Source organism: Peromyscus maniculatus, chromosome 2 (genome assembly GCF_049852395.1).
Source record: "Peromyscus maniculatus bairdii isolate BWxNUB_F1_BW_parent chromosome 2, HU_Pman_BW_mat_3.1, whole genome shotgun sequence".
Classification (NCBI taxonomy): domain Eukaryota; kingdom Metazoa; phylum Chordata; class Mammalia; order Rodentia; family Cricetidae; genus Peromyscus; species Peromyscus maniculatus.
Genome location: NC_134853.1, coordinates 90,797,764 through 90,821,508, shown reverse-complemented (window position 1 = coordinate 90,821,508; position 23,745 = coordinate 90,797,764). Strand labels below are relative to the sequence as shown.

Sequence of the window (23,745 nt, the reverse complement as noted above, 5' to 3'; positions counted from 1 at the left end):
GGGTTGTGGATGCCTCTGGCTCTCAAGATTTTGCTTATTGCCATAGATTAGGCTGCCATCTGGCTACTACCTGCATTCAAGATGTTGCATGGATTCAGTTGATAATCTGATGTTTTTCAACAATGCCTTTACTTTCATGAAGAGAAGAAATACCTGCTGCACATTAGTGCTGTAAAAGGAAGCTGGTCATGGGGCATGACAGGTAGTCTAAAGCTGAAGCTTTTTTTTTTTTTTTTAAATATACTTTGGAAATTTTTTTATCTGACAGTAAGACCTCACATTACACACACACACGTGGGGGTGGGGGAAGTGAAGGGGAAGTACAAATGCATACACATGTGCAATGCCCATACACAGAGTAGGAAGTGAAGATTCTAAGTAGAAATGTGATTTAATACTCCTTTTAGGAAAATTATAGAGTTTCACAAGTTGATGATGGTCACACATTTGAAGTTGAGTATGTATTATTGGAAGCTATGAGGTGAGGTTAGGCTTGCAACCTTGGCAAAGGATATCAGATAAGCATTTAACTGTAGAATCTTGGAATCCATCTGTCCACTTGTTCATCTCTTCATGAGCATGCATAGATAGGCTCTACTTTGTACTAGAGGCTACAGTAAAAATATAAAATATTCTGGAAAACTTTGATTGTTTGATATAAATTTTATATATATATATATATATATATATATATATATCATGTGTTTTGTGTTGGAGATAAAAATACAAACATGATAGCATGAAGTTTACATTTAATGAACTTAGAGTCAGGAGAAAGATTAATATAAGAGTAAGATATAAGAGTTTTAGAATATATATGTATGTGTGTATATTTCAAATAATAATATATATTCATCTGGCATTTTCTATGTTCAATACACTGAACCAATGCATCCCATATGTTCTGTTTCAATTCTTCCTCATACCCTTCACTTTAGGAAAAATATATAGTTGTTATCCCAAACAGAAGTAAGAAATATATTCAGGGATGTTAAATAAGTTACTAAGGAAACATGAAGAATCTCAATACAAAGAAAGAAATAAGAGATTTTCTGACTGTAGTCTCATTCCTCTTAGCTTCTTTCCTTCTGTATCACCTCCCCAATATGTCAGAGGAACTCTGGAGGAAAGAATAAGAACTGAGTAAAGGCACTAAAGATGCTTAAGATGAATACTGTAGAGGTATTAAATTCATCAGGAGGGCATGTTGGGGAAGTGCACTTCACGCTGCACAGACAATATGCATTGAGGGAGAATAAGAAGCTCTGACTAGGTGATTTAGGAACAGCGGGGGAGTTAGGGGTATCTCTGTCTCTCTATATAGGACAGCATCAGGCAAGTATCAGCATCTCAAATTTCAAAATCTGTCAAAGATCACTTTTCAGAGACTGAGGGTGGGAGGGATGATTCACTGACTTAGTTAGGAAACACCCTACATAAATGCAAAGAAAGAAGGAAGGAGTAGGCATTCAATGTTTATAGATGGACTCTAAGATGTAAGAACCACTTGGAGATGGCTGACATTTTGCACGAGCCATGAACATGTTGGAGAAGCTAGAACCACAAAGGCAAATGTAAATGTTGAATTGTGGGAAATGTGATTGAACAACAGACGTGCCTGGTGTCAGGTGGGAATAGAGCAGATGTTAAGTTCAGGGCTTATGACTTGAAGAACGTGACCCATATAGCCAGCTTTCTCTCACTGATGTGTTTTTAATCGGATGTTCTTCTAAAATTCACCCTTCGCTGACTCCATGTCTCATTCCCTAGAGGCAATACTGAGCAATCTGCTTGCATCTGCACTTAATACAGCTATGGGCACTCTCCCGTCACACCTGGCATGCCGCATTTTGGACAACAGCATAACTTCCAAGGCACCAGTATACTGAATGGACTGGAGGAAGCTGGGTTTGACCCCGTGTCCTACTATTAATGGAAGCATTTAATGCATGCTTCTTATCTTAGGTGAATTGCACTAGATGTTCTGCAAGGGTGAGTAGGTTTGATCCAATACCAGCACAGCCAATGTATTTTGGTAATATATGTTTTATAGTGACATAAACTTAGGTAAAGGGAAATAAAATACTTTGCCAAGATTGAACAGCTGATAGTGACACATCCAAGAAATTTCATTCTTTCCTGTGTGTGCTGGGGATTAAACTCTGGACCTCTTGCATACTGGAGACACATTTTACCCCTGAGCTAAAAGTCACTGCCCAATATACATTATTGGAACTTACAGTTATCTCTGTGAGAGTCTTGTGCGATTCATGTCCAGTGCACTGCTTGCTTGATGCTGTGTGTGGATTTTCAAGCACAAATGTGAGTAGGGTTCAGCTGTGACAGTGTTTTTATAGTATTTATATCTAAGAATCAGGGACAAAAGTAACATCTAGTGCCATCACAAACACCATTGAGTTAATTTTGCTCACAAATCACCAGATGTCCACAAGGCTGTCTTCCACATAGCCCTGTTTGAAGGTCTCCCTTGGGCAGATGGGATATATTAACTTCAGGTCTAGTTCCTGGCCATGAAGCAGTTCTCATGTTTTTCATTTTTGTGGAGACATAAATAGAGATAAAGATAGGTGATGAAATAGTCCTAAGATAGTTGTATTACTTGAAAGACTTGGGGTTCACGCTGAGACAGATGTGGTTCCTGGCTTTTACCTATTTAAGACTAGTTCATTTTAAAAGCTCTGTACAATGAAGAACTGCTTTTCAATTACTCCATTATAGGAATGAACATGAATTGACTCTACCCAGTCACTAACCAGGCACCTAGTACATATATGTTACTTATCTCAACATGTCAATGAAATGAGCAAAGGCTAGAGACTTTTTTCACATATCAGAAAAAAATTAGGACAGTGCTGGTAACCCAGTGAGTACCACAGCTTCTGAGGTGTCTAGAACGTGACTGTCCCTAAATCTTACACTGACCTTCTGTTGTTGTGATGTGTCTATAGCAGAGAGGAGATGATGTTTGGGTCATGGATTAGGTAGTTCTTGGATCCTTCCCTTCATCCTGGGGCTGGGGCAAACTGTCACAGCTCTCAGCTCTGCCTTTCTTTGTTCAGTGGTTGGATTCCCATGCTAATGAGACCCTGATCAAGGATTTAAGCCCCTTGGGGGCCAATTAACTTCACTTTATTTCAGCTGCCAGGAACCTCAGAACTAAATCCAGATCAATTAGTTCATCCCAGGTGCCGGGTTACATCTATTCCTTCACTTGTTTTAACTATTCTTTGTTCCATTTTTATTTTAATTGTCCTGGTTTATATCTTATTTAACTTTATAATATCACTTTAACTGTGTCTTGGGGGTAGATAGAGTATGAATTCTAAGCCAGTACTAAGATCACATTAGGTGTCATTTCTGGAAAAGAAGAACAGCTCCAAAGTCCTCTTGGAAAGATTCTGAGGTTCCCTCTAAATCAGTGGCTTTGAGAAATGTCTTTGAACACAAGGGCATGTAGGAAGAAGAGGGAATAAGCGTGGGAGAAAATGGCCAGAGAAGTCATGGCTCTATGGGGCAAGAATACACAAAATAACTCATGAGGGAAATTGAAATCAACCTGAATTCTGAAGCTGTACCACAAGTGACCATGAAGGACCAAGTTAAATCTGCTGACATATAGTAAGACAGTTTTAGACTCAAATATTTTATCTTAAATAAATATGCTGTTGGTTGTGGGTAAATCACTCTATGTGTTTGCATCCTTCTCTCTAAAATGGGTGAAATAATTTCCATAGAAAATATGAACGACCACAATTGTCAGTGCCTGTGATTTGCTTGGTGACATCTGTTGGCATTTGCCTTGATTTTCTCTGTTGCTGTGATACAATAGCCAACCAAGGCAACAAAAGGACAGGGTGGTTCACTTTAGCCCTTAGTTGACATGCAGTCCAAGGAAGACACTACAGTCAAAAGCAGGGGTGTACGTTTGCTGTGCAGTTCACTTTCTCCATGCAGACGGATCAGGAACCAGGAACGAGGTCAGAGAATGGTGTTTCCACCAGTGGGCAGGTCTTCCCACTGCAACTAAAATAATCAAGATAATCCTCTACAGCAGTGGTTATCAACCTGTGGGTTACAACCCCTTTGGGGATCTCATATCAGACACTCTGCATATCAGATATTTGCATTATGATTCATAACAGCAGTAAAATTATAGTTATGAAGTAGCAATGAAATAATTTTATGGTTAGGGGTCACTACACCATGAGTACTGTATTAAAGGGTCACAGCATTAGGAAAGTTGAGAACTGCCTGTAAAGTCTAAAGGCATACTCAGAAGTTTTTCTCATAGGTGATTCTAGATTTTATCAAGCTGAAAGTGAGTACTAACACAGCATCCACTAATTCATGCATGCATCCATCCACATGTGCACATATTCTAAAGATCTGATTTAGGATCATACTTGGTGCTAAACACTGTTCTAGGGACTAAAGATACTTGAACAATTATATTGTAGGACTCATTTTCTTGTTCATAAACTATGGGATGATAGTCTTAAAGAACAAGGATATTCTAGTAGTCAAGGTTTACAATAAAAGATCAAATAAAATGTGATATGACTGTAGTTTTAATATCTATGGAAATAAAAAGCTAATTAATGTCTAGCTTAATACTCAGCAAAATAGCTCAGTGGACTATGTCTGGCCCTCTTTTTGTTTTTGCAAATAAAGTTTTATTGTGATACAGCCATATTCATTCATTTGCTTATTGTCCAGAGCTCCTTTCTATAATACTGATAGAGCTGATTTATCAAGATAAGATACAGTGGCCCATACAGTCTAAAATATTGACTAATGCCAGGCAGTGGTGGCGCACACCTTTAATCCCAGCATTTAGGAGGCAGAGCCAGGCGGATCTCTGTGAGTTTGAGGCCAGCCTGGTCTACAGAGTGAGATCCAGGACAGGCAGCAAAACTACACAAAGAAACCCTGTCTCAAAAAACCAAAACCAAAACAAAACAAAACAAAACAAAATATTGACTAACTACTGAAGGACTATTTCCCCTTTAATTTAGAAGAAAACAAACACTTGGAGCTGCTATATAGGTAAATGTAGACACAAAATTACGTTTTATCTGTCTCTTTCATATAATGCCTCATTTTTCTTTCCTTTTTTATTTCATCTACTTTCTGCCTTCTTATACCCCAATCTCCCCTTCCCTTCATATCTACCTCTTTCACCTTATATCTGGGGTTTTGAGATGAAAGATTCCTTCTCGTTTTGTGGTCTTTATTTTTAAAGACACTTAATCGCAGAAGTGGAAATTGGCTGCAAAAATAATGTGGCTATTGAGTGAATAAGAAGGGACAGCCATGTCTCAATTGGTTTTCTCTTCCTGTGTATTTATTCTGCTGTGTGCCCTATACATTGATAGGGCATAGGAAAAGATAATATACATACAAATACAGGTGGGAAAGTGGATGGAACATAGTCAGTAAAGCTTAACTGAGTTCAAAGAGGACAGTCTAGTGGCAATGGCAAAAAGGAAATACCTACAGTTAAATACCAGAACCAGTAGAAACCTTGGAATGTATTTGGGGGCTAAAGAGGTGGCTCCGTAGTTAAGAGTGTGTGCTGCTCTTACAGAGGACATGGGTTTGGTTCCCAGCATGCATAACAGACAGCTCACAATCACCTGCCAATCCAATTCCATGGGTTCTAACAACCTCTGGCTTGCCTGCATCATCACCTGAATAATATGGTACACACACAAATGAACACAGGCACAAAAGTAGTCTGTCAACAAATGGCAGAGAACAAATGTGAAGCACATGCCGAGGTCTGTAAGGACTGCAGACTGCTTCCATGTAGGAATAAGATCACTAGGCTACCAAGTAGCCTGTTGTGACAGAAGAATCCAGGAGAAAGTACAGGTTGTTATAGGAAAGTTCTCAATGTTTAAGTATGGAAAAATGGTCTCTCATACACACACACACACACACACACACACACACACACACACACACACACACATATGCACACACACATAAATAACTTATGCATTCAAAACAAGACTTAGGTGTGACTTGCATATGCAAATCAAGATTGGAGAAACAGGCAAACAAAATGTTGTGTGTTTATAGACAACTTAAGTCTTCCCATGTGTTGAAATTGGAGTGGTTGTGGTCATATGATCAGATTTGGATAGAAGCTAAAAGCTGCATTAGGGCATTGACTAGGTGTAGTCAAGGGAAGATCTTGGCTTTTTTAAATTAAAAAGTGAGGACTTCATCCTGTAAGCCCAAGGTAACAAGTAGATGCATGTTTTGGTCCATAGGTCAGTTTTGGTTTTAACCCTCAACAGAAAAACTGGGGAGATATCATTTTTCCATGCTTAAACATTGAGAGCTTTCCTATAACAACCTGTATTTTCTCCTGGCTTCTTCTGTCACAACAGGCTACTTGGTAGCTTAGTGACCTTATTCCTACATGGAAACAGTCTACTGTCCTTACAGACCTGGGCATGTGCTTCACATTTGTTCTCTGCCATTTGTTGACAGACTACTTTGGCAAATTCTACTCTTGGGTACTTCATCTCTCAAGGTTAGCTGTCTGTATTCCATAACTGCTTGATTTTATTTACTATGTAGAAGGAATCATGGAAGAAAAAAAAATCTGTCATCAATGGCATGATGAAATCAATGTTCAAGGCCGATTATTTGCTCATCAAACATTTATTGAGCACTGTTTTTTTGCAATGGTTTATTTAGAAAGAAAGGATTGAGTCCAGGAGGTGAATTGGGAGCCTGGTATATTTAGATGAGAGAGAATAAAATCAGCATTGAAATGGAGCTAAGGTGATAGAGTAGATGTTGTTTGCTTTTATCCTTCAATCCCTTGTCATTCTTTTTAAAGAAAATGCTGTGCCATACATTTCCACAGATTCAGGAGCCTCTTTTCAGAGTCTTTCACCCCATTTCTATTATATGCATGTTCTTGCATTCTTACATTAAAGTTCCATCTTTCTGTTCTCTTTCTCTCATTCTGTCTAGTGATGTATACCATCTGGTTCTCATTCTCCATTATTTGGTCCTTGCCTGCTGATGGAGAGTTCTGAACCTGGAGGATGTGCATGTATCTTCAGTGAAATGCAGAGAGCAGCCCAAGAAAAGCCAGGCTGGCTCACAGAATTGCTTTTGCAAATCAATACAACTGCTTTGCCTCTATCTCTGCATTTGATTGCAGCACTCTAATTCTATCTGCTCCCAAGTCCCTTTCCTGCCTTTCACTCCTACCTTGTGACCTACCTTCCTTCTTCAGTGCATTTCCCAGAGGTCCAAATGTCTCTGCTTCCCTCACACACTTTCCAGTATACTTGCCTTCAAAATATTGAGACTCTTGATTCGGCATGTTGATTTCACCAGGAATGGTCCTTGTGCTAAAACAAAGTTAAAACAAACAAACAAACAAACAAACATACAAACAAACAAAACCTTACCAGAAAAAGCAGTGTCAGCAGGAACAGGGCAGATACTTGAAACAGTAAAAATGGTATTCAGAAGGAACCATGAAGACATCACCCATATTTTTGATTTCTTGCCCTTAACTAGTAGTGGGACCTTCAGGAAGTCATAGTTTCCCTTTCCAAAAAATGAAAAACCTGGATTAGACTCTTTTTAAGGACAACACAATCAGGAATATTCTAGAACTGACATTCTGACAAGTCTTCTCCTCAGTCTGTGCCTAGCATGTGTATGGGGATATCTTCACAATGTAAGAATTGGGCAAACCAAGAGAATTTTACCAATCTGTGTCCACCTGAGAGGAAGCCATGCTCAAGGGAAATGCCAGGGAACTTTGTGACCATGCAAGAGCCTGGGGATTCCTGAGGAAACCCTTTCCTTCCTCTCTACAGCATCATGATGATAAACATCAAGTTATCAAGCACTGAGTCCTGTACTTCCTAAAGACACAACTAGACTGCGTGAACTCGAACCATTTGCCACCTTCTGAGGATAAGGATGACCTTATGGAATGCAGACTATAGATTTAAGGAATCAGTCACCTCCAAAGCATAATGCCTAGCACATGAGAAGTGCCTTATTAGTACACACAAATATTAAAACCAGTTAGATACCTAAAATGCACCCAAGAAATGGAAGTCACTAGTACTTGGCCATGATACACTACAACATACCTATGACAGAAATGTCTTTGGGGATTGTTTAGCATTTCCAGCTGCTATCCATCTATAAACAAACTGAACTCCATGGGAAGGCTGTGCTCACATGAAGAACTAAGACTCAGTTGGGACATGGGCCTGGGTCTTCTAACCCCAGAACCCCTTCCTTTGGTGTCAGTTGGTTCAGGCAGCCTTAATTCAGCCATTTCCAGAGGCCATAATGAGGATTGCACCCATTTTCTGAGTCTTTTAGGGAGAGGTTCCTTCTTTTAGGGAGAGACTCGTACCTTCTCTCTTCCTCTTGTGCTGGCACTTTCTGCTAGTCTCAGTCAAGAGAACATTATAATCTTTCTCTCTGTTTTTCAGCAGTGCACGGCCACCCCATCACTCACTCTAACAGACCCTGCCGAGTGCCCACAGTATATCTGGAAGCCATTTCTGTTTGGAAGTCAGTGGCGGTCAGCCAACATTTCAGTAATATTTGCTTTCTTAAGGCTTAGACAAATCAAATCCATTCAGTTCCCCAGACTCGATGTCTTTTGTCTGGCACCGTGTCCTCTCATCCAAGGCGAGCCAAGATTGAGCTCACTTGATGCCCTCCACCCCCACCACTGTGTGTGTGTGTGTGTGTGTACTCTCTTTTTCTCTGTCTGGTAAACAATGCGCAAAGATTTTCTCCTTCTATCAGCATAGAAACAGCCTGAGACAAAGTTAAGCTTGAAACAAAAGCACAGCACAATAATAACAACAGAACACCTTAGATGACCTTTGTAGTCATACTGTAAAGTTCATGAGTAAAGGTATTATAAAGAGGAACACTCATGCCTTTCCTTTGCATTGTCAGAATTTTGAGGCATTGGACTCCAAGAAATTAGAATTATCCAGGAGTCTCAGAAGGAAAAGCAGAAAGCTAGGGTCTTATTAACAACTCAAAGGAACTTATCTCCAGAAAAAAAAAATTCACACAGTTTTGACAACTTGTCAGACTCACATGCAGGAGAAACCACACTTATGGTAGATTAATTAACATGACTACTTATCTTCTATTTAAACCCAAACCTTATTCAAGTCCCCAGAGATGGACTTGGGAGGTCACCAGACCTCTTTGTTACTCTTGCCCATGTAGCCACATTGAGTCCATTCTTCTCTGCTTTTACTAATGCTTATCTGTTTAGTTGGTTTCTTTAGGACCAGTGGCCAAGCCTAACTTGTTAGGTCTCCTGGGCCCAGACTCTGACCTTAAAGACTCAAGTAACAATACATAGACAGAAATCAAGTTCTAAGTTTTTAATGACATCAGTTGATCCAAGTCTACTATTTCCAATGGTTGCTGGAATAGGTCTAGAATTCAAGCATCCTAGCTCAGGTTAGTTCTGTGTTAGCTAAGCCTTGCTATGGTTTATGTTCCACAAATGACCCTGTTTAAAGCTTCATCTCACCCTTACTGAAAAGGTAAGATCTAGGAAGAGCACACATGAATGTCTGTGTAATCTTAGGCATGTGACCTTAGGATATTCTTGGGAACTCAGTTTCCTATTTTGCTAGCAGTGGTGTGTTGCTGTGGGAATGGGGTAGGGTAGTGTGCCTTCTGGTCCTGAGGTGCTCAGTTTACACCCACTCCAGCAGCTCTCTGTTATTAACTTAGCTTTCTTCCTTGAGAAGGACCTTTCAATATATCAAAGGTGTATTTATTCTATAATGAGCATTTGGGACATCCTGGCAAGGAAGCAGGTATGTTATTTTGGGGCAAAAGATCTCTTTGAGGAGCCCTTCCATTCATCTAACTCCCTACTGTGTGGCATGCTCAGCAGGGAAGCAGTCATGTCCTCAGAATGCATTTAGGGCTGTCTCCATCAGGGAGAGTGAGTGCTAGAAATAGACCAGGCCTCTTCTTCAGAGTTTCACAAAAATGGATCCTTTGGGTCAAAGGACCCCTAATCTGCAAAACACAAGCTGTTTCCCTGACTTGAGGCCTCAGCAGACTTCCTAGGCTTGAAGGGGCTTTGGTATGAAAATGGATTATGTTTTGAAGATTAAGGGTCCTTTCATGCAAAATATGCATTTTTCCCCTCACCTTGAGCTCCCAATGAAACACCTTGTTCCTTTCTGGTTTAAAACCTTCAAGCTTTATTTCTTATGCACAGATGGATTAGGCTGGGCTGAGTATTTACAGCCTATGGCAGGAGACAACCTCAGTGCATTCCTATAGGCCACTCCTTCAGGACCAGCCTTCTCTCCTCCAAAGATGTTCCAATGGGCCTCAGTTTGTCATTAGTAAAATGAAAGAATCTGATACTATATAAAGATTCTGGTGAAATTTTTCTGATGACATTTGGAGGGAATGTATATTTTAAAAGCAGAGATTGGCTGGTTCTCCCATGCTGCATGAGCTCAAAGGAACCCAAGCTTAAAGGCACCCAAGCAGCTGAGTACTCCTTGCATTAAATTTCAGCATTGATTTTAGTATCCCTGAGGTTACTCCTGTTTCTCTCTGCTCATTTTGGTCTTGCTTCAGTATTTTATTGTTGCTTATTTGCTTATTCAGTTGTTTACCTTAATTAGTCTTTCTGTGTAGGCTAGGCTGTCCTCTAATTCCCTGATAATACTTCGGTTTGCAAACCAGAAGTACAGTAGCACAGGAAAAATTGTCAGGTGGTAAAGTGAGTTGTGTAAGCTGACACTTTCAAGGAAAATAGGATGAGCAGTTTAGTATTGTACAAGAGTGCAGCAGGCCGGACAATGAGGAGGAAGCTAGCACAATGGCAGAGGATGGGTTCTATCTTTTTCAGGGCTCTAAAACTCCTTGACAAAGTGCTTGATGATGGGGAGGGATGATGGTTTGGGGACATTCAAACAACCTAGCAGACTGGAGAGATGGCTCTGCAGGTAAGGGTACTTGCCACTCCTCCAGACGACCTGATTTTTGTTCCCAGCCCCCATATGTGGCAGCTCACCTCTGCCTGTGACATCAGCCAGCTTCAGGGGATCTCTCTTGGTCTCTGTGTAAACTTACACATATCACAACACACACACACACACACACACACACACACACACACACGCACGCACACACACATACATACACACATACATACACATGGGGTGGGGGGGATGAAAATAATTCTTAAAAACAAGCAACCTAGCACAAAATATCCCATCACAGAGACAAACTGCAATATAGCCTTGTAAATATTTTGGCACAACAGATGCAATTCATTGTGTTCATAAGTTATTTCTGTCATCATCATTAATATGGTACAGACTCTAATATGATGGCGAACATACTGAAAGATAGACCCCCTGCATCTTGGTATACATATACTTGAAAAGGTGATAGTGCTTTCTCATAAGAATGCAGCTTTGTGCCAGGTGTTTGTATGTTATTTGTGTTTTATTCATTTGGTATACTGAATCTTAGGAACAGAGTAAACATGGGGCAGGATTCAGAGAACCCTGTTTCTATATTGAACAGTTTTCTTTTTAATATTAATACCTCTGTAGTGCTGGCTGTCATCTTCAGCATCCTCTCTACTTCCTTGCTCTTCAGTACACCTCTGTGGAAGGAGTACTATTATTCTTAACTCATTCCTCTATCTGCGCAATATCTGATTTACTGGTTTGTACATAGTAGGTGAGTTTTTGTGATCAAATGATTCTGGTCCTGTGACCTGGAAGTCTTTCTTTTTTTCTTTTTCTTTCAACTGTCAAATCCTAACTTAAACAACTAGAGGCCAAATTAAATGTCAGCTCCCTAAGAACGTTTCCTTTTTAAGAGGCATTCTCTAATTTGCTTTATCTACTAAAAAACAAAACAAAACAAAACAAAACAAAACAAAAAAAAAACAGCAACAAAAAAACCCACTCAGTTCATTGATCTGCAGTTGTTTTACAGTTTTATCTCAGTCTGGATCCCTAAAGTCATGAACATTTTCATCTTTCTTTTTAATTACTCAGTACCTTTGGCATTTTATTCCAATCTTAGACCTCATATGGTTTCCTCAATCAATGCTTTTTTTTCTTTTGTCTCCCATACTAATAATTTCCTTCTTTAATTATAGCTGTCTTATGAATTTATAAAATCCACTAAACATTTTCCATGAGAAGAAATTTCTCCCATTGCTACTTGCATCCCACTGCTAGTAGGTAGAATGAAGAACTTTGGCAGCCACTCTTTAGCTGTTTCCTCACTTGGTAAGTCTATACTAGTCTATGTCTATTCCCTTGCCTCCTACTCATGCTTCAATGTCTTTGGAATCTTCAGTTTCTAATGGCTATTGGAAACTATTTACAACCTCTGTGCCCTGAAGCACAGTAGGCCTCTCTGGTCTTTATGTTGTACAACTCTGTAGCTATTAAAGCTTGACAATTTTCACTTTCTTCACATCTCTGCTTCTCCTTGAGTTTATGAAATCTCTTCTCAATGTACTTCATAGGGTTCTTTCCTTCTTCATGTTGCTGAAGTGTGAGCATTGCTTATTGTTTGCTTTCATTTCTCTTGAGGCACAGGGGTTCACTGGGTGACCTCATCCATGCCAAGAGTGCTAACCACCACTAGAACACAGTGATCAACACTCTCTGCCTCTAATACTAGCATCTCTTTCCATTTGTATAAAAGGATCCCACTGTCTTTTGGAAATTCTAAATTGAGTATTTCCCAGGCACTTATTGATCCTCTGCCTTTGCTACTTATTATCATCATTTTAGTCACCAATCCAGTCCTAAGAGTCACCACAGATTGCTTTTTCCTCACTTCCACTACCCACCCACCAAACCTTGCTGTTTTTCTTCTTTTCTTTCATCTTTCCAAAATAAGGATGTTTGTTCATGCCATATATAATATAATCTATTTAATTAGCTTCTTCCATTTTTACCTAACCATCACCTTTAAATCTTTCCAGTATCCCTTACAGTTAAACCAAGCAAAACTAAAGCATTAACAGGACTCTTCTGTTTGAAAGCTGTCAGTGGTTCACTATGATCTCATGGGGGTGATCCTAGCTCTGGATTTGTGCAGTTCATTCACTCAATAAATATTGATTAGCTTCTACCGCACGATCGGTTCCAGGTACTGAGCATACCCAGAAGGAGATAAAGGAAGGTTGCCAGCTTTAAATACAGATAGATATGAAGTAGGAGACAAGGGCAGCAGTTGGCTCTTGCTTCACTGTCTGGAGTTCCATTCTTTAAAATTGCTTCCATAGTAATTCTGTTCTTTCATTCTTTTTCACATGCTTCTTTCCTGGTCAGGAAACATCCTGGAAGACATGGGGCCAGAGGCTGTGTAGGCATACTCTGTCTTTTCTCTGAACGATCCCTTCCATGTGTTTCTTTTCTGGAAATCACCTGTTTCTGTTCCGGCTTGTGTCCCAGTCTCTAAGAGCCTATTTGGATGGCATGAACTCAATAGATACTTGCTGCATTTCAATGGATGAGCCCAGAAAAACACTCTGAATTTCACTACTCTTTTGAAAGATTGCCTGCTGAGAGTGCTGATAACCTGGGGAGAAAGCTCAAAATGTAGGAATTTAGATCATTCCATTTCTAAATGTGGCTCAAATGAAATATTTATGAAAGAAACAATACTGTAGCACGAAGCTTAAATGGTCTTATTAATAAAAACAAACCCAAGCCAGGTATTGGGATGAATGCTGGAAGATCAGAGAAGAAGAACAAGCCACAGCTTCCTCACCTTGCCAGTTCCTCAGCTGATCCTGTTTCCTTAGACTGGAAGCCTCTGAGTCCTCATATCCAAATGGATCTCAGCTGAACTGCTGCTAGAAGCCTAAAAGCTTAGCCAGCCAAATGCTTCTAGTTTCTGGTCTTCATGCCTTCTATACCTTTCTGCTTTCTACCATCACTACCTGGAATTAAATGCTTGCTTTCTGGGATTAAAGGCTTGAGTCACCATGCTTGGCTATATCCTTGAACACGCAGAGATCCAGGTAGATCTCTGCCTCTGGAATGCTAGGATTAAAAGGGTGTGCTACCACTGCCTAACCTCTATGTTTAATATTGTGGCTGTTCTGTCTCTGACCCCAGATAAGTTTATTAGTGTGCACAACATTTTGGGGAACACAATACCACTACACAATACTACATTTCACTTATGAATATATTATTAAATTGAAAAGTAATACTTAGGATCACAAGAATTCCACATACACATAAATCACATAAAAAGTCTACATACTTCAGTTTTTTGTCAGGATTTTAGTGATCTTCTCTAGATTCAATATTGCTAGAGATTTCACGTTTTCTCTTCATTAACATCTGTACAGCACATTTGTGACAGTTTGTGACTGTCAAAAAATACTGCTAAGGATGGCTTGCTTTCATAGATTAATATATTAAAGCCCTCTGCCATAGTACAAATAATTGGCTTAGGATCCACTTACATTCTAACAGCTTTGTACAATGTGATATTTTTAGAACATGAGACATTGTAAAAGTAAAAAAAAAAAAAGAAAAGAAAAAGAAAAACTACAAAGAAAGAAAAGAAAAAGAAAAACTACATTGTAAAGGACCCTGGGTTTTGTGGTCTGTGATATAGATATACTGTTATTTATTTCATTGATAGGTTTGTTCTGTAGATTTTATGGTATGGGAAATAAGAAAGCATTTGACAGGGCATGTAGCTGTAGCACGTGCTCAATGGTATTTGATTTGCTTTCATTCACATTTTAAAATATATTATGATGTCTACGTTTATCGTGTCTATGAATATCATGTCTGTGATAAACCTGTGGTGTGGGGATGGATAGAGCAAGGAGAGGAACCAACACAAGCAAAAACATTGAGTCATGTAGGTCTTAATGTTTCATTCATGCCCCTGAGGTGAGAATTGAGTGGAATGGGGAGCAGATTGTTGAATGTAAATTTAAGGGGGAAGAGAATCAAAGGGTAAATGGTTTAGTACATTCCATTAGGGGTGCCATTGCTTAGCTGTACTTAGATGTATAGATACTTTCCACTGGTAAGCAGTGCTCAGGCTAGAAAGAAAGAGATTCATGAATGTTTGTGGTAGGAAGATTCCAAAAGGATAAATGTACTTTGAGAAGATGCATTTCTAAGGAAACGAGCAGGAGGATCACTCTGAGCTTACTGAGATGATAGGAAGAAGCTTTATTGGCAAATCAACTGGATGAATATGAAAGAATGTATGTTGATGGGAACTAGAGATGGTGGTTTAAAGTTAAGAAAGTCCCCAAGCTTTGCAAAGGAAGGGCTTAGGAGATTGTGTGGGTCATTGAGACAGAGAATAAAGGAAAAGGCCGTGCTTGATAAGGCAATGGTATGTTCAGTCTGGAATATTTTAAATTTGAGAAATCTGTCAGAGTTTCTAGAGATGCTGATAAAATGTTTAACAATTAATACAAGTACACAAATTATAATAATTAGTACTCATCCCATTGGTTTCTAGACCATTTTCACAATAAATATAACATTTAGTTAAAAAATGTCTTTGGGGCACAGCCATTAGAAGCAAAGCTTCACAACCAAAAAAGTGAGATTATACTTTCCTATAACTTTTACATGTATCACTTCATTAGCTCAATTGTCAATTTTTTTAGTTTTTTTTTTTTTTTTTTTTTAGTTTTCAACAGCTGCTTAAGTGGAGATCAGCATTAACAATGTGAATGTAAATCTACACTGTATCTTGTCTTCCTGAATATCTGGAGTGGCTCTATCTAGCTATTAGCAAATGTGATCGGATAATACTATTTTGGCATACTGTTGTAGTGTAGCTGGCCCTCTGTCGTCTTCTGCTGTTTTCTTGTTCACTTTGCCTTGAGTTTCTCCAATTATTGCCAATCCACAGTTGTTCTTTTGGAGGAAGGAGGTTAATTTTAAGCCACATGCCCATTGCTTTAGTGATAATCAGATCAAATAAACCTCAGCTATGTATCACTTGGCATATATAAAGACCGAAGCATCACAGTGTCCTTTATCTGTAAAAGGGCAGGCTCTACATGCCACAGGATTTTGTGTTCAACACTCCTCTGCCATTGGTGGCTTATGACAATTGGATATTTGAGGTGAAACTTGGAAACTGCCCACAGACATATTTAACAGAATTTCTAATAGTTTTTTTTCTCACCTTGTATGTCTTTATTAGTAAACTGTAATTTAAGTTAATTAGGCTTTTACACTGAAGTGGGCTCTGAGTTTTGTTTTATGTGAAAACCTTTACTTTGGCTAAATAGGATATATAGGGTAAGATTTGGAAAAAAACAAAAACAAATCTGTGTGATGCTTGGCTCCCACAGTATAAATCCGTTTTGTGATGAGATTTCTCTTGATATCTTGAAAAAAGTTCAGACAAGATTGGACATTTTACAGTTACGTTAAAAATAATTGTTGGGCTGGTGAGATGGATCATAGGGTAAGGGTGCATGGTTTTATACCTGGTGAACTAAGTTCCATCTTTAGATCCCACATAGTGGATGGGGAGAACTGACTCCTGTAGGTTGTTCTCTGATATCTACTTATATTCAGTGTCATATATGTGTGTCACATTCAGACACACACACACACACACACACACACACACACGTTAAAAAACATTTCAGTTCACTTTTATTTCTTATGTATAATCTTTGTTTAAATATTAATCTTGAAAAAATATGGGAATATTGGGGTGATTTTGAGAGTGATGGAAACTTTTTCAACTCTTGCTTAGTTTGGGGAGCTAATGTCCTGGGAACCTAAGGGCCACCAAAGCCACACCAGTGGCTTTTTGGTTCTTGTGTCTGAAAGACTTAAGTTCCTGGATCAGGGAGGGTGAGTTTTAGAGAAAAGTAGAATCCCCAGGAGTTTTCTACTACAGGATGGGTCCTAGGAAGTAGGACAATGTTCAGCTCTTTGTCTGGGGCCTTTTCAAAGGACTTTCCACAGAAACTGGCTGAGGTATAGGGGGTGGGGCAAACTTCTTAGTCCAGTTGTCTGAACCAGGTGTCTAAGTGCCTCCTCTCAGCTTTGGTAGTGTTCATGTGTACAGCTTTAAGGCAGAGGTCCTCATATGGAGCAAAGACAGAGATCAGGAACCAGGACTCTGGCACTGATGGTCTCAAGCAAGGCCGATTTTGGAACTGGTGCTTAATGTTCCCATTCTTTTTGACAAATATCTCATTATAATATAGAATATTACCACAAATAAATCATTTTACTAGCAGAAGAAATTTCACTGTACAGAGTCTTCTGTTCCCTGCAGCATCACCGTGCCTTCCCTCCCTTGCTGAACTTGTCAGACTTCTTGATTTCCTTAGGACACAAGGTTTGGTGAAGAATGGACAAATAAGGAAGACAGAAACCCCTTCCATAGCTACTTCTCTTTAATAACATGATTTTGGTGCTCTGAACCCTCAGCAAGCATTGGTGCTGTGGTGTAGGCTAGCTTGGTACTTGACCATGTCCTGCAGTGTGAACCTGTCCTTAGCAACGTTTGTGTAGTGTCTGAGGTTTTTGGCTTCCCCTTAGTTCTCTTGCCATTGATTGTTTTGATGTGGGCAGATACACCTCTTTGCAGCTGCATGGCTGTAGCTCATTCCTTAGACTCTGGGAAAATGGCAGCCCCATTTCTATTTCCTTGAATTGGACTCATCCCTGCTCTGAATCAGGATGCTAGGTAACCTCCCCTGACTTACTCTAGCATGTGGCCCTTCTCTAATCCATGGGAAGGAGGAGGATGTACATTCCTTTCACCCATGCCTTAGGCAGTCATTTCCCTGCTCTTCTGCTGGGTTTCAGCCTGCCTCTTTTAACTCCTCTCTTTAGCATTCTTTTTTTAGAATTCTCTGGCATGAGTTAGGCAGCACTCTACCATGTTTCCCTAAGCTGTAGGGCACATTTAGCGTGCTGTTTGAGTGTTCTTGTCAAAGCTGGAGGTGGAGGAGTTCTATCCCCTTTTCACCCCCTGAGGAGTTTAGCGAGTGGGTTGGATGGCTCTGCACTGTCAGCTTCCACTCAAATCCAACTCCTAGTCTTAAAGACATTTTATGCTATGATGTGGGTGAGAGGTTAAAAATCCTTCTAAGTATACTTTGGCTGCCTTTTTGGTATGTATGATATGGTGGTCACAGACCTCTATTCAGAATGTGGGGAGTATATCAATGGTTGTATCATTCAGCTGAAACCAAAGCTAAAATAGCCTCATTTAAAACATCCCATTCAATCCCTATCTGTACTCTAAAAGTTTCAGTAAACCCAAGACTCAGGGGAGTTAATTAACACAGCCAAGCACTTTCAGCTTTGCAGCTCTTCTTATCAGTGAGACATTTTGTCTGAAGACCCAGGTTTGGGGGTAAAAGTCTTGATGTGATCACCAGAATGGCTCAGCTGGAGCCATCAGGGGCTATGTGCTGCCATCAGATGTAATTATTGACCCAGGTCCTCAGAGGATCTTGAGGCAGGAGTAGGGACATTTCTTCCTGCACTCTGGCCCAGAATGTACGCCTTGACCCTGTAATCCATGTAGATACTCCAGAGAATGAACTTGGTACTGGCTGACAGGACCCCATTGTTTTTATCTTTTTCTTTGTGTGTGTGTGCCTCTTATGTAAATAATTTGGAGTATAATTAGAAAGAAGACTGTGTAGGTGCGGAATTTAGTTCACTTCATGGCATTGCAGGCATATGAACATCCCAGTTCAGCCGTGGGAATCAAATGATCTTTATGTTTCGGCCTGTGTCAGCTCTCTGGGTCAACTAGTGTATCACACAGCAGTACCTGCAACTCTTTGAAGGTCACGAGGATTAAGAGCCGCACTTGGCCCACAACTAGCCCTGAACTGTTAGGCTGTAAACCCCAGTGGTAGGAATCCCCTTTATGAACCTTTTAGAAGATCAACTATTCACAAATTCGTTGAGGACGATTCTGAGGGCTGTCTCTAAGATTTGTGGCTCAGCAGCCATGTTCCCAGAGCACAGGGGATTCGATTTGTAGTGTATTGTTTGTTGATTTTGAAAGCAGAAGGGATGTGGACAATGTCTTGACTGAGCCATGAGGCAGAGTGAAGAAAGCTCCTCGGTATACATAGGAATGTGGAGTTGGGTATCTATGGCCACATTGCTTTTTTAAATAGGATCTTTCACTGAGCCTGAAAGTTCACTGGTTGTCTAGCTCGGCTGACTAGCAAGCCTTCAGATCCTTCTGTTTCTGCCTCTCAGAGCTGATCTTAAAGACACATATGGCCACATCAGGGTTTGCTTGTTTGTTTTTACTGTTGTTTTGTTTTGTTTTTGTTACAAGTGTGCTGGTGATCTGAATTCAGATTCTCATGCTTTCACAAGGCTGAGAATGTGGTTCATTGGTAGATACTTGCCTACCTCCCTCTCCTTTATTCCTTTTGTTTTTCCTTTTTTCCCAATTGGATTGAACCCAATGTTTAATGCATACTACGTAAGCTCTCAACCACTGCACTGTATTTCCAGCCCTACTATGGTTTTCTAAGTCAACAGAAATGTATTCTAACCTCACAAAATCCTGTAATGTAGATTATCACAGACATTCAAACCAACAGGCTTGTGGGTGCATTACTCAGTCAAGACAAAGGCAGAAAGTAGAACTGCTTAATAGAAGCTAAAAGACAGGAGTCATTGTACTTTGCTGGGATCATGGGTAAAATGAATTGTATGAGAACCTCAGTTTTGAACCATTGATATCTCTCATCCAGTGTATTGTAAGGGGATATCCAGTATATGCTGGCGTGTTTAGCAACAACCCTTTCCTCTGTCCATCAGATATCAAGAGTATCCTTTTAGTTGTGAAGTTGTGATAAATGAAGATGTCCCTAGGGCAATAATGACACCTATTTGTGAGGAACTGGGTTAGTCAGTTTTTAGCTACTCCTAGGATTACAGGCTGAAAACTCTCCTCTCCTCTCTTCTTCTTCTTCTTCTTCTTCTTCTTCTTCTTCTTCTTCTCTCTCTCTCTCTCTCTCTCTCTCTCTCTCTCTCTCTCTCTCTCACACACACACACACACACACACACACCCCATTCAGTGTTAGATATATAACCTTTTGCAAGCTGCAATGCTCTGCATTCTGTTTCTTCACAGTAACAGTTAAACATTCTCTCACAGGCTCACATTTGCACCCACTCACAGCAGAAGCTTGGTGCAAGTCTGTATGGGTAGCACACTGTAATTCCAGCTTGTTGTAGTTCACTCCAGGGATCTCAGAACAATTGTTCCCACACCCTGCTTGCCACGCTGGTGGGCTCTGGCAGACAATCCTGGCAGCTGTAGCTGATACAGTTCCATACTCAACATGTAGAGCTTTGTTTTAGCTCTGAACAAAACTTCAGGCCTCAGTTTTTTTCCATCTCACACTCGGCACACATGCCTACCTCCCTCACCCTGACAGCTGGGGCTTGCAACAACAGGCAGATTTTTGTGGCATCTCATTATAAAATGGTGCAATTGAGCCATTGAGGGAAATAGTTGTACAGAAACATGTATCCCTCTTTGATTTCTTCTTTCCTAGCATTACTGACCTCCCATATTCAACTGGGAGAATCACCAAGTTAGGTATACTTAATCATGTGTATAGGTTTTACAGTTCACAAAATGTGTGTCATTATATTTTTAAATGATATCCATAAAAATCTGAGGTCTAGTGAGGGGTTGTGACTGTTCAGTTATATGGCCAGCCAAGATAAGAAACAACTTTCTAAAGCTTCTCTCCAGTTAAAGGCTCACAGCCCAGTGAACAAGACAGATATAAAACAAAGAGGTATAATGCAAGACAATTGGCACTAACAAAGATTTTTCAGAAAATGAGCAAATAGAGTTGGGTGGACAGAATAGGACAACAGCTTTTTAAAGGAATAGAGAAAGATAAATGACCCTGAGGACATGACCTCAAGTGGCTTCCAAGGCTAAATGAGCCTTCATTTAGACATAAGAAAAAGGTGACAAAAATATTTCCTAGAAGATAATTGAAAACGTCAAGTCAATGGTTTCAGTAAGTGCTCTACCATCTCAAGGCCTGACAACACTAACATCCTTATGATCCTGACCATTCTCCTTACCATTTATGCTACATATCACATATTAAGTATCTGTTCTGTGCTGAGGGGTGGAGGGAGCACTCTGCCTTGTGTGATTCAGTCACCATGTTAGGTTTGGTGCATGTATCCTCATTAATTGCATTTTATAGATGAGGAAAAGAAGGCAAACAAAATAACTTGCCTGAAACAAGATTGTTTATAGATGATGCAACTTAAATATGTATTGTCTTTACCATATGGAGTGTGGCAAGTTTATTTAGAAAAAAAGAAAAAAAATGTTGAGGAAAGCATCAATTTGTTAGGCTAGTAATGACTACCAACGAGGTGACAATACTAAGCTTTTAAATTTTCTGAAAGTGGGATATTTCCTGTGATTTGTTTCTGTTCTGTTCAGTAAGCAAACAAACAAAAAACAAAAAAATCTGCCCACCCAACATCTCTCTTGAACTCAAAATTTTGTCCAATATCATGCCACTGTGCTGTGACACTGTGCAACTAAAGAGGTTGGCAAGACCTACCCACTTCCCTAACCCTTGATCTTTAGTGTTCTCTCCATAGATTAGGATATACTGAAGCACAAAATTACCAACAAATCAATAGTCTGTTAAAAAACTTCCTTGAGTACCCAGAAACATTCTACCGAGCTGTGTAGAATTTAGACTTTCACCTGTTGTAAGAGTTCTTTGTCTTAAAGTATCCACCGAATAGACAGTTGTTAGAGCATCTTAAGACTTGGTGTATTTAACTGACCGACCAGACAAAAATAAATATTCAGTGTGTTCCTACCTATGGTATAAAAGAAGAAAAAGGCATTCCTACTCATCAAATCTCAGTAGTGAGCAGGTTTTAGTTAAGGCAGAGTATGGAACAAACATTAGTTCTGTCCCATAACCTGGCCTGCATGTATTAGACTCTGTTACTGCATTTTTTTTTCTTTTACTCTTAAAGCACATACATCTGGACATCTGTAATACACAAGGATTGAGATAAAGGCCCTTAGACATGTTTTTTCTTTATATATAAGGAAATTGTACTCTATAGCCTATGCAGTTTGTATGCCTTCACATTGCATATGAACAGCAAAGCAAAGTAAGACCATGTGACCCCGTCATCACAGCTCCTCTGCTTTTAACAAAGCGCCAATGTTTTTATAAACATAAAAGCATTCTACAGATGACCTATTGATGAAGATATGTTAACCTCCTGTTTTTCTTTTCACTGTCTTTCTCTCTCCCCCTACCCCTTCCTCTTTCCTTTCTGTCTCCTTGATTCGTTTCTCTACAGGACTCCACAGAATGGAGCAAGAATGAGAGGAAAAAGGCCGGCAGAAAAGCATGAACTGGAGGTTTGTTGAGCTCCTCTACTTCCTGTTTGTATGGGGCCGTATCTCAGTGCAGCCCTCCCACCAGGAGCCAGCTGGGACAGACCAACATGTCTCCAAGGAATTTGATTGGCTTATTTCAGACAGGGGGCCTTTCCACCACTCCAGGAGCTACCTATCCTTTGTGGAAAGACACCGTCAAGGATTTACAACCAGATATAAAATATACAGGTATGATTTAGGCTAAGAAAGCCTTTGCTTTTCATTTTCGTTGTGCTTTGGAGAGACTAGGCATTGTCTGAGACCTGACTGTGTGGAGAAGACTCTTAGATAAGGGATTATGACCTTGTTATAGGCTGTTAATTGAATGTACTCAATGTTGCACAAAGTATTAATATGATGAGTCCAAATAACCAGTAATTTTTGAGTACTTTGTGTACTAGAGGTGATGCTTGTTTTATTATCTCCTATACTTTCTATTCATCTGATGTAGATTTTGGTTTTTTTTTTTCCCCTCTGCTTTACTCAGTTACACAGGTAACTGACTCTAAACTAGGTTAAATAATGGTTCCCAAAGAAACAATGTCAAAACTGGTAGAACTTGGATTTAATCCTTGGTTTACCTGTATCCATAGTCATGATAATCCTCTTGTTTTACAAGTATTATGAGTGAATCTAGTTTTCTACCCAAATATATTCACGAATTTGGGGGAGGGGAAGTAGAGACAGTCACTGAAGTACCGTTTTTTAAAACAAGTCTGAGCAGGTTACTAACTTAACTATAATTTTACCCAATCAAAAGGGACCAAGTTCTGTACAGGAATGACCTTAAGAAGGTCCAGTAAATGTGTCTACATTGTGTGTGTCTAGTAGATGGATTAAAAAGAGAAAAACTTGAATTATTTGCATACACATGGTAGTAGTCATGCAAAATAGGAGACATAGGGAAGGGATAGATGACTGAATTTTTTGCAATATCCTGAGTTACAAAAAACTCCTAGCAGAACTCCAAGGAGAAAAAATGAGCGGGAAATGACTGGTGTAGATAAAATGCATCAGATGGTAGAAATTGTTTCTCAGAGCATCCAACTATAACAAGAGGTGACAGCTTTTGATAGAATCTATCTGGGCTAGTGTGTCCTGTCTTGTGAGCTACTATTACCTGCTGATGAGATTTTTGGGGAAGAGGATTCATAACCATTGGGCTACTAGAATCTAGCTGTAGACATGTAAGTTAACTTCAGGGAGAATTCTACTTGGTGATATGAGTG

The 23,745-nt window shown here is 39.7% G+C and overlaps 1 protein-coding gene across 1 annotated transcript in view; it reads left to right on the top strand.

The window, feature by feature from the left end:
- Positions 1-23,745, top strand: part of Brinp1 (BMP/retinoic acid inducible neural specific 1) — a 182,411-nt gene that overhangs the window by 24,506 nt on the left and 134,160 nt on the right. The window contains exon 2 of the mRNA XM_006979572.4: positions 22,438-22,705. Coding sequence (XP_006979634.1) covers positions 22,488-22,705 — 218 coding nt within the window. The 5' untranslated portion in view covers positions 22,438-22,487. The remainder of the gene's footprint in view (positions 1-22,437; positions 22,706-23,745) is intronic.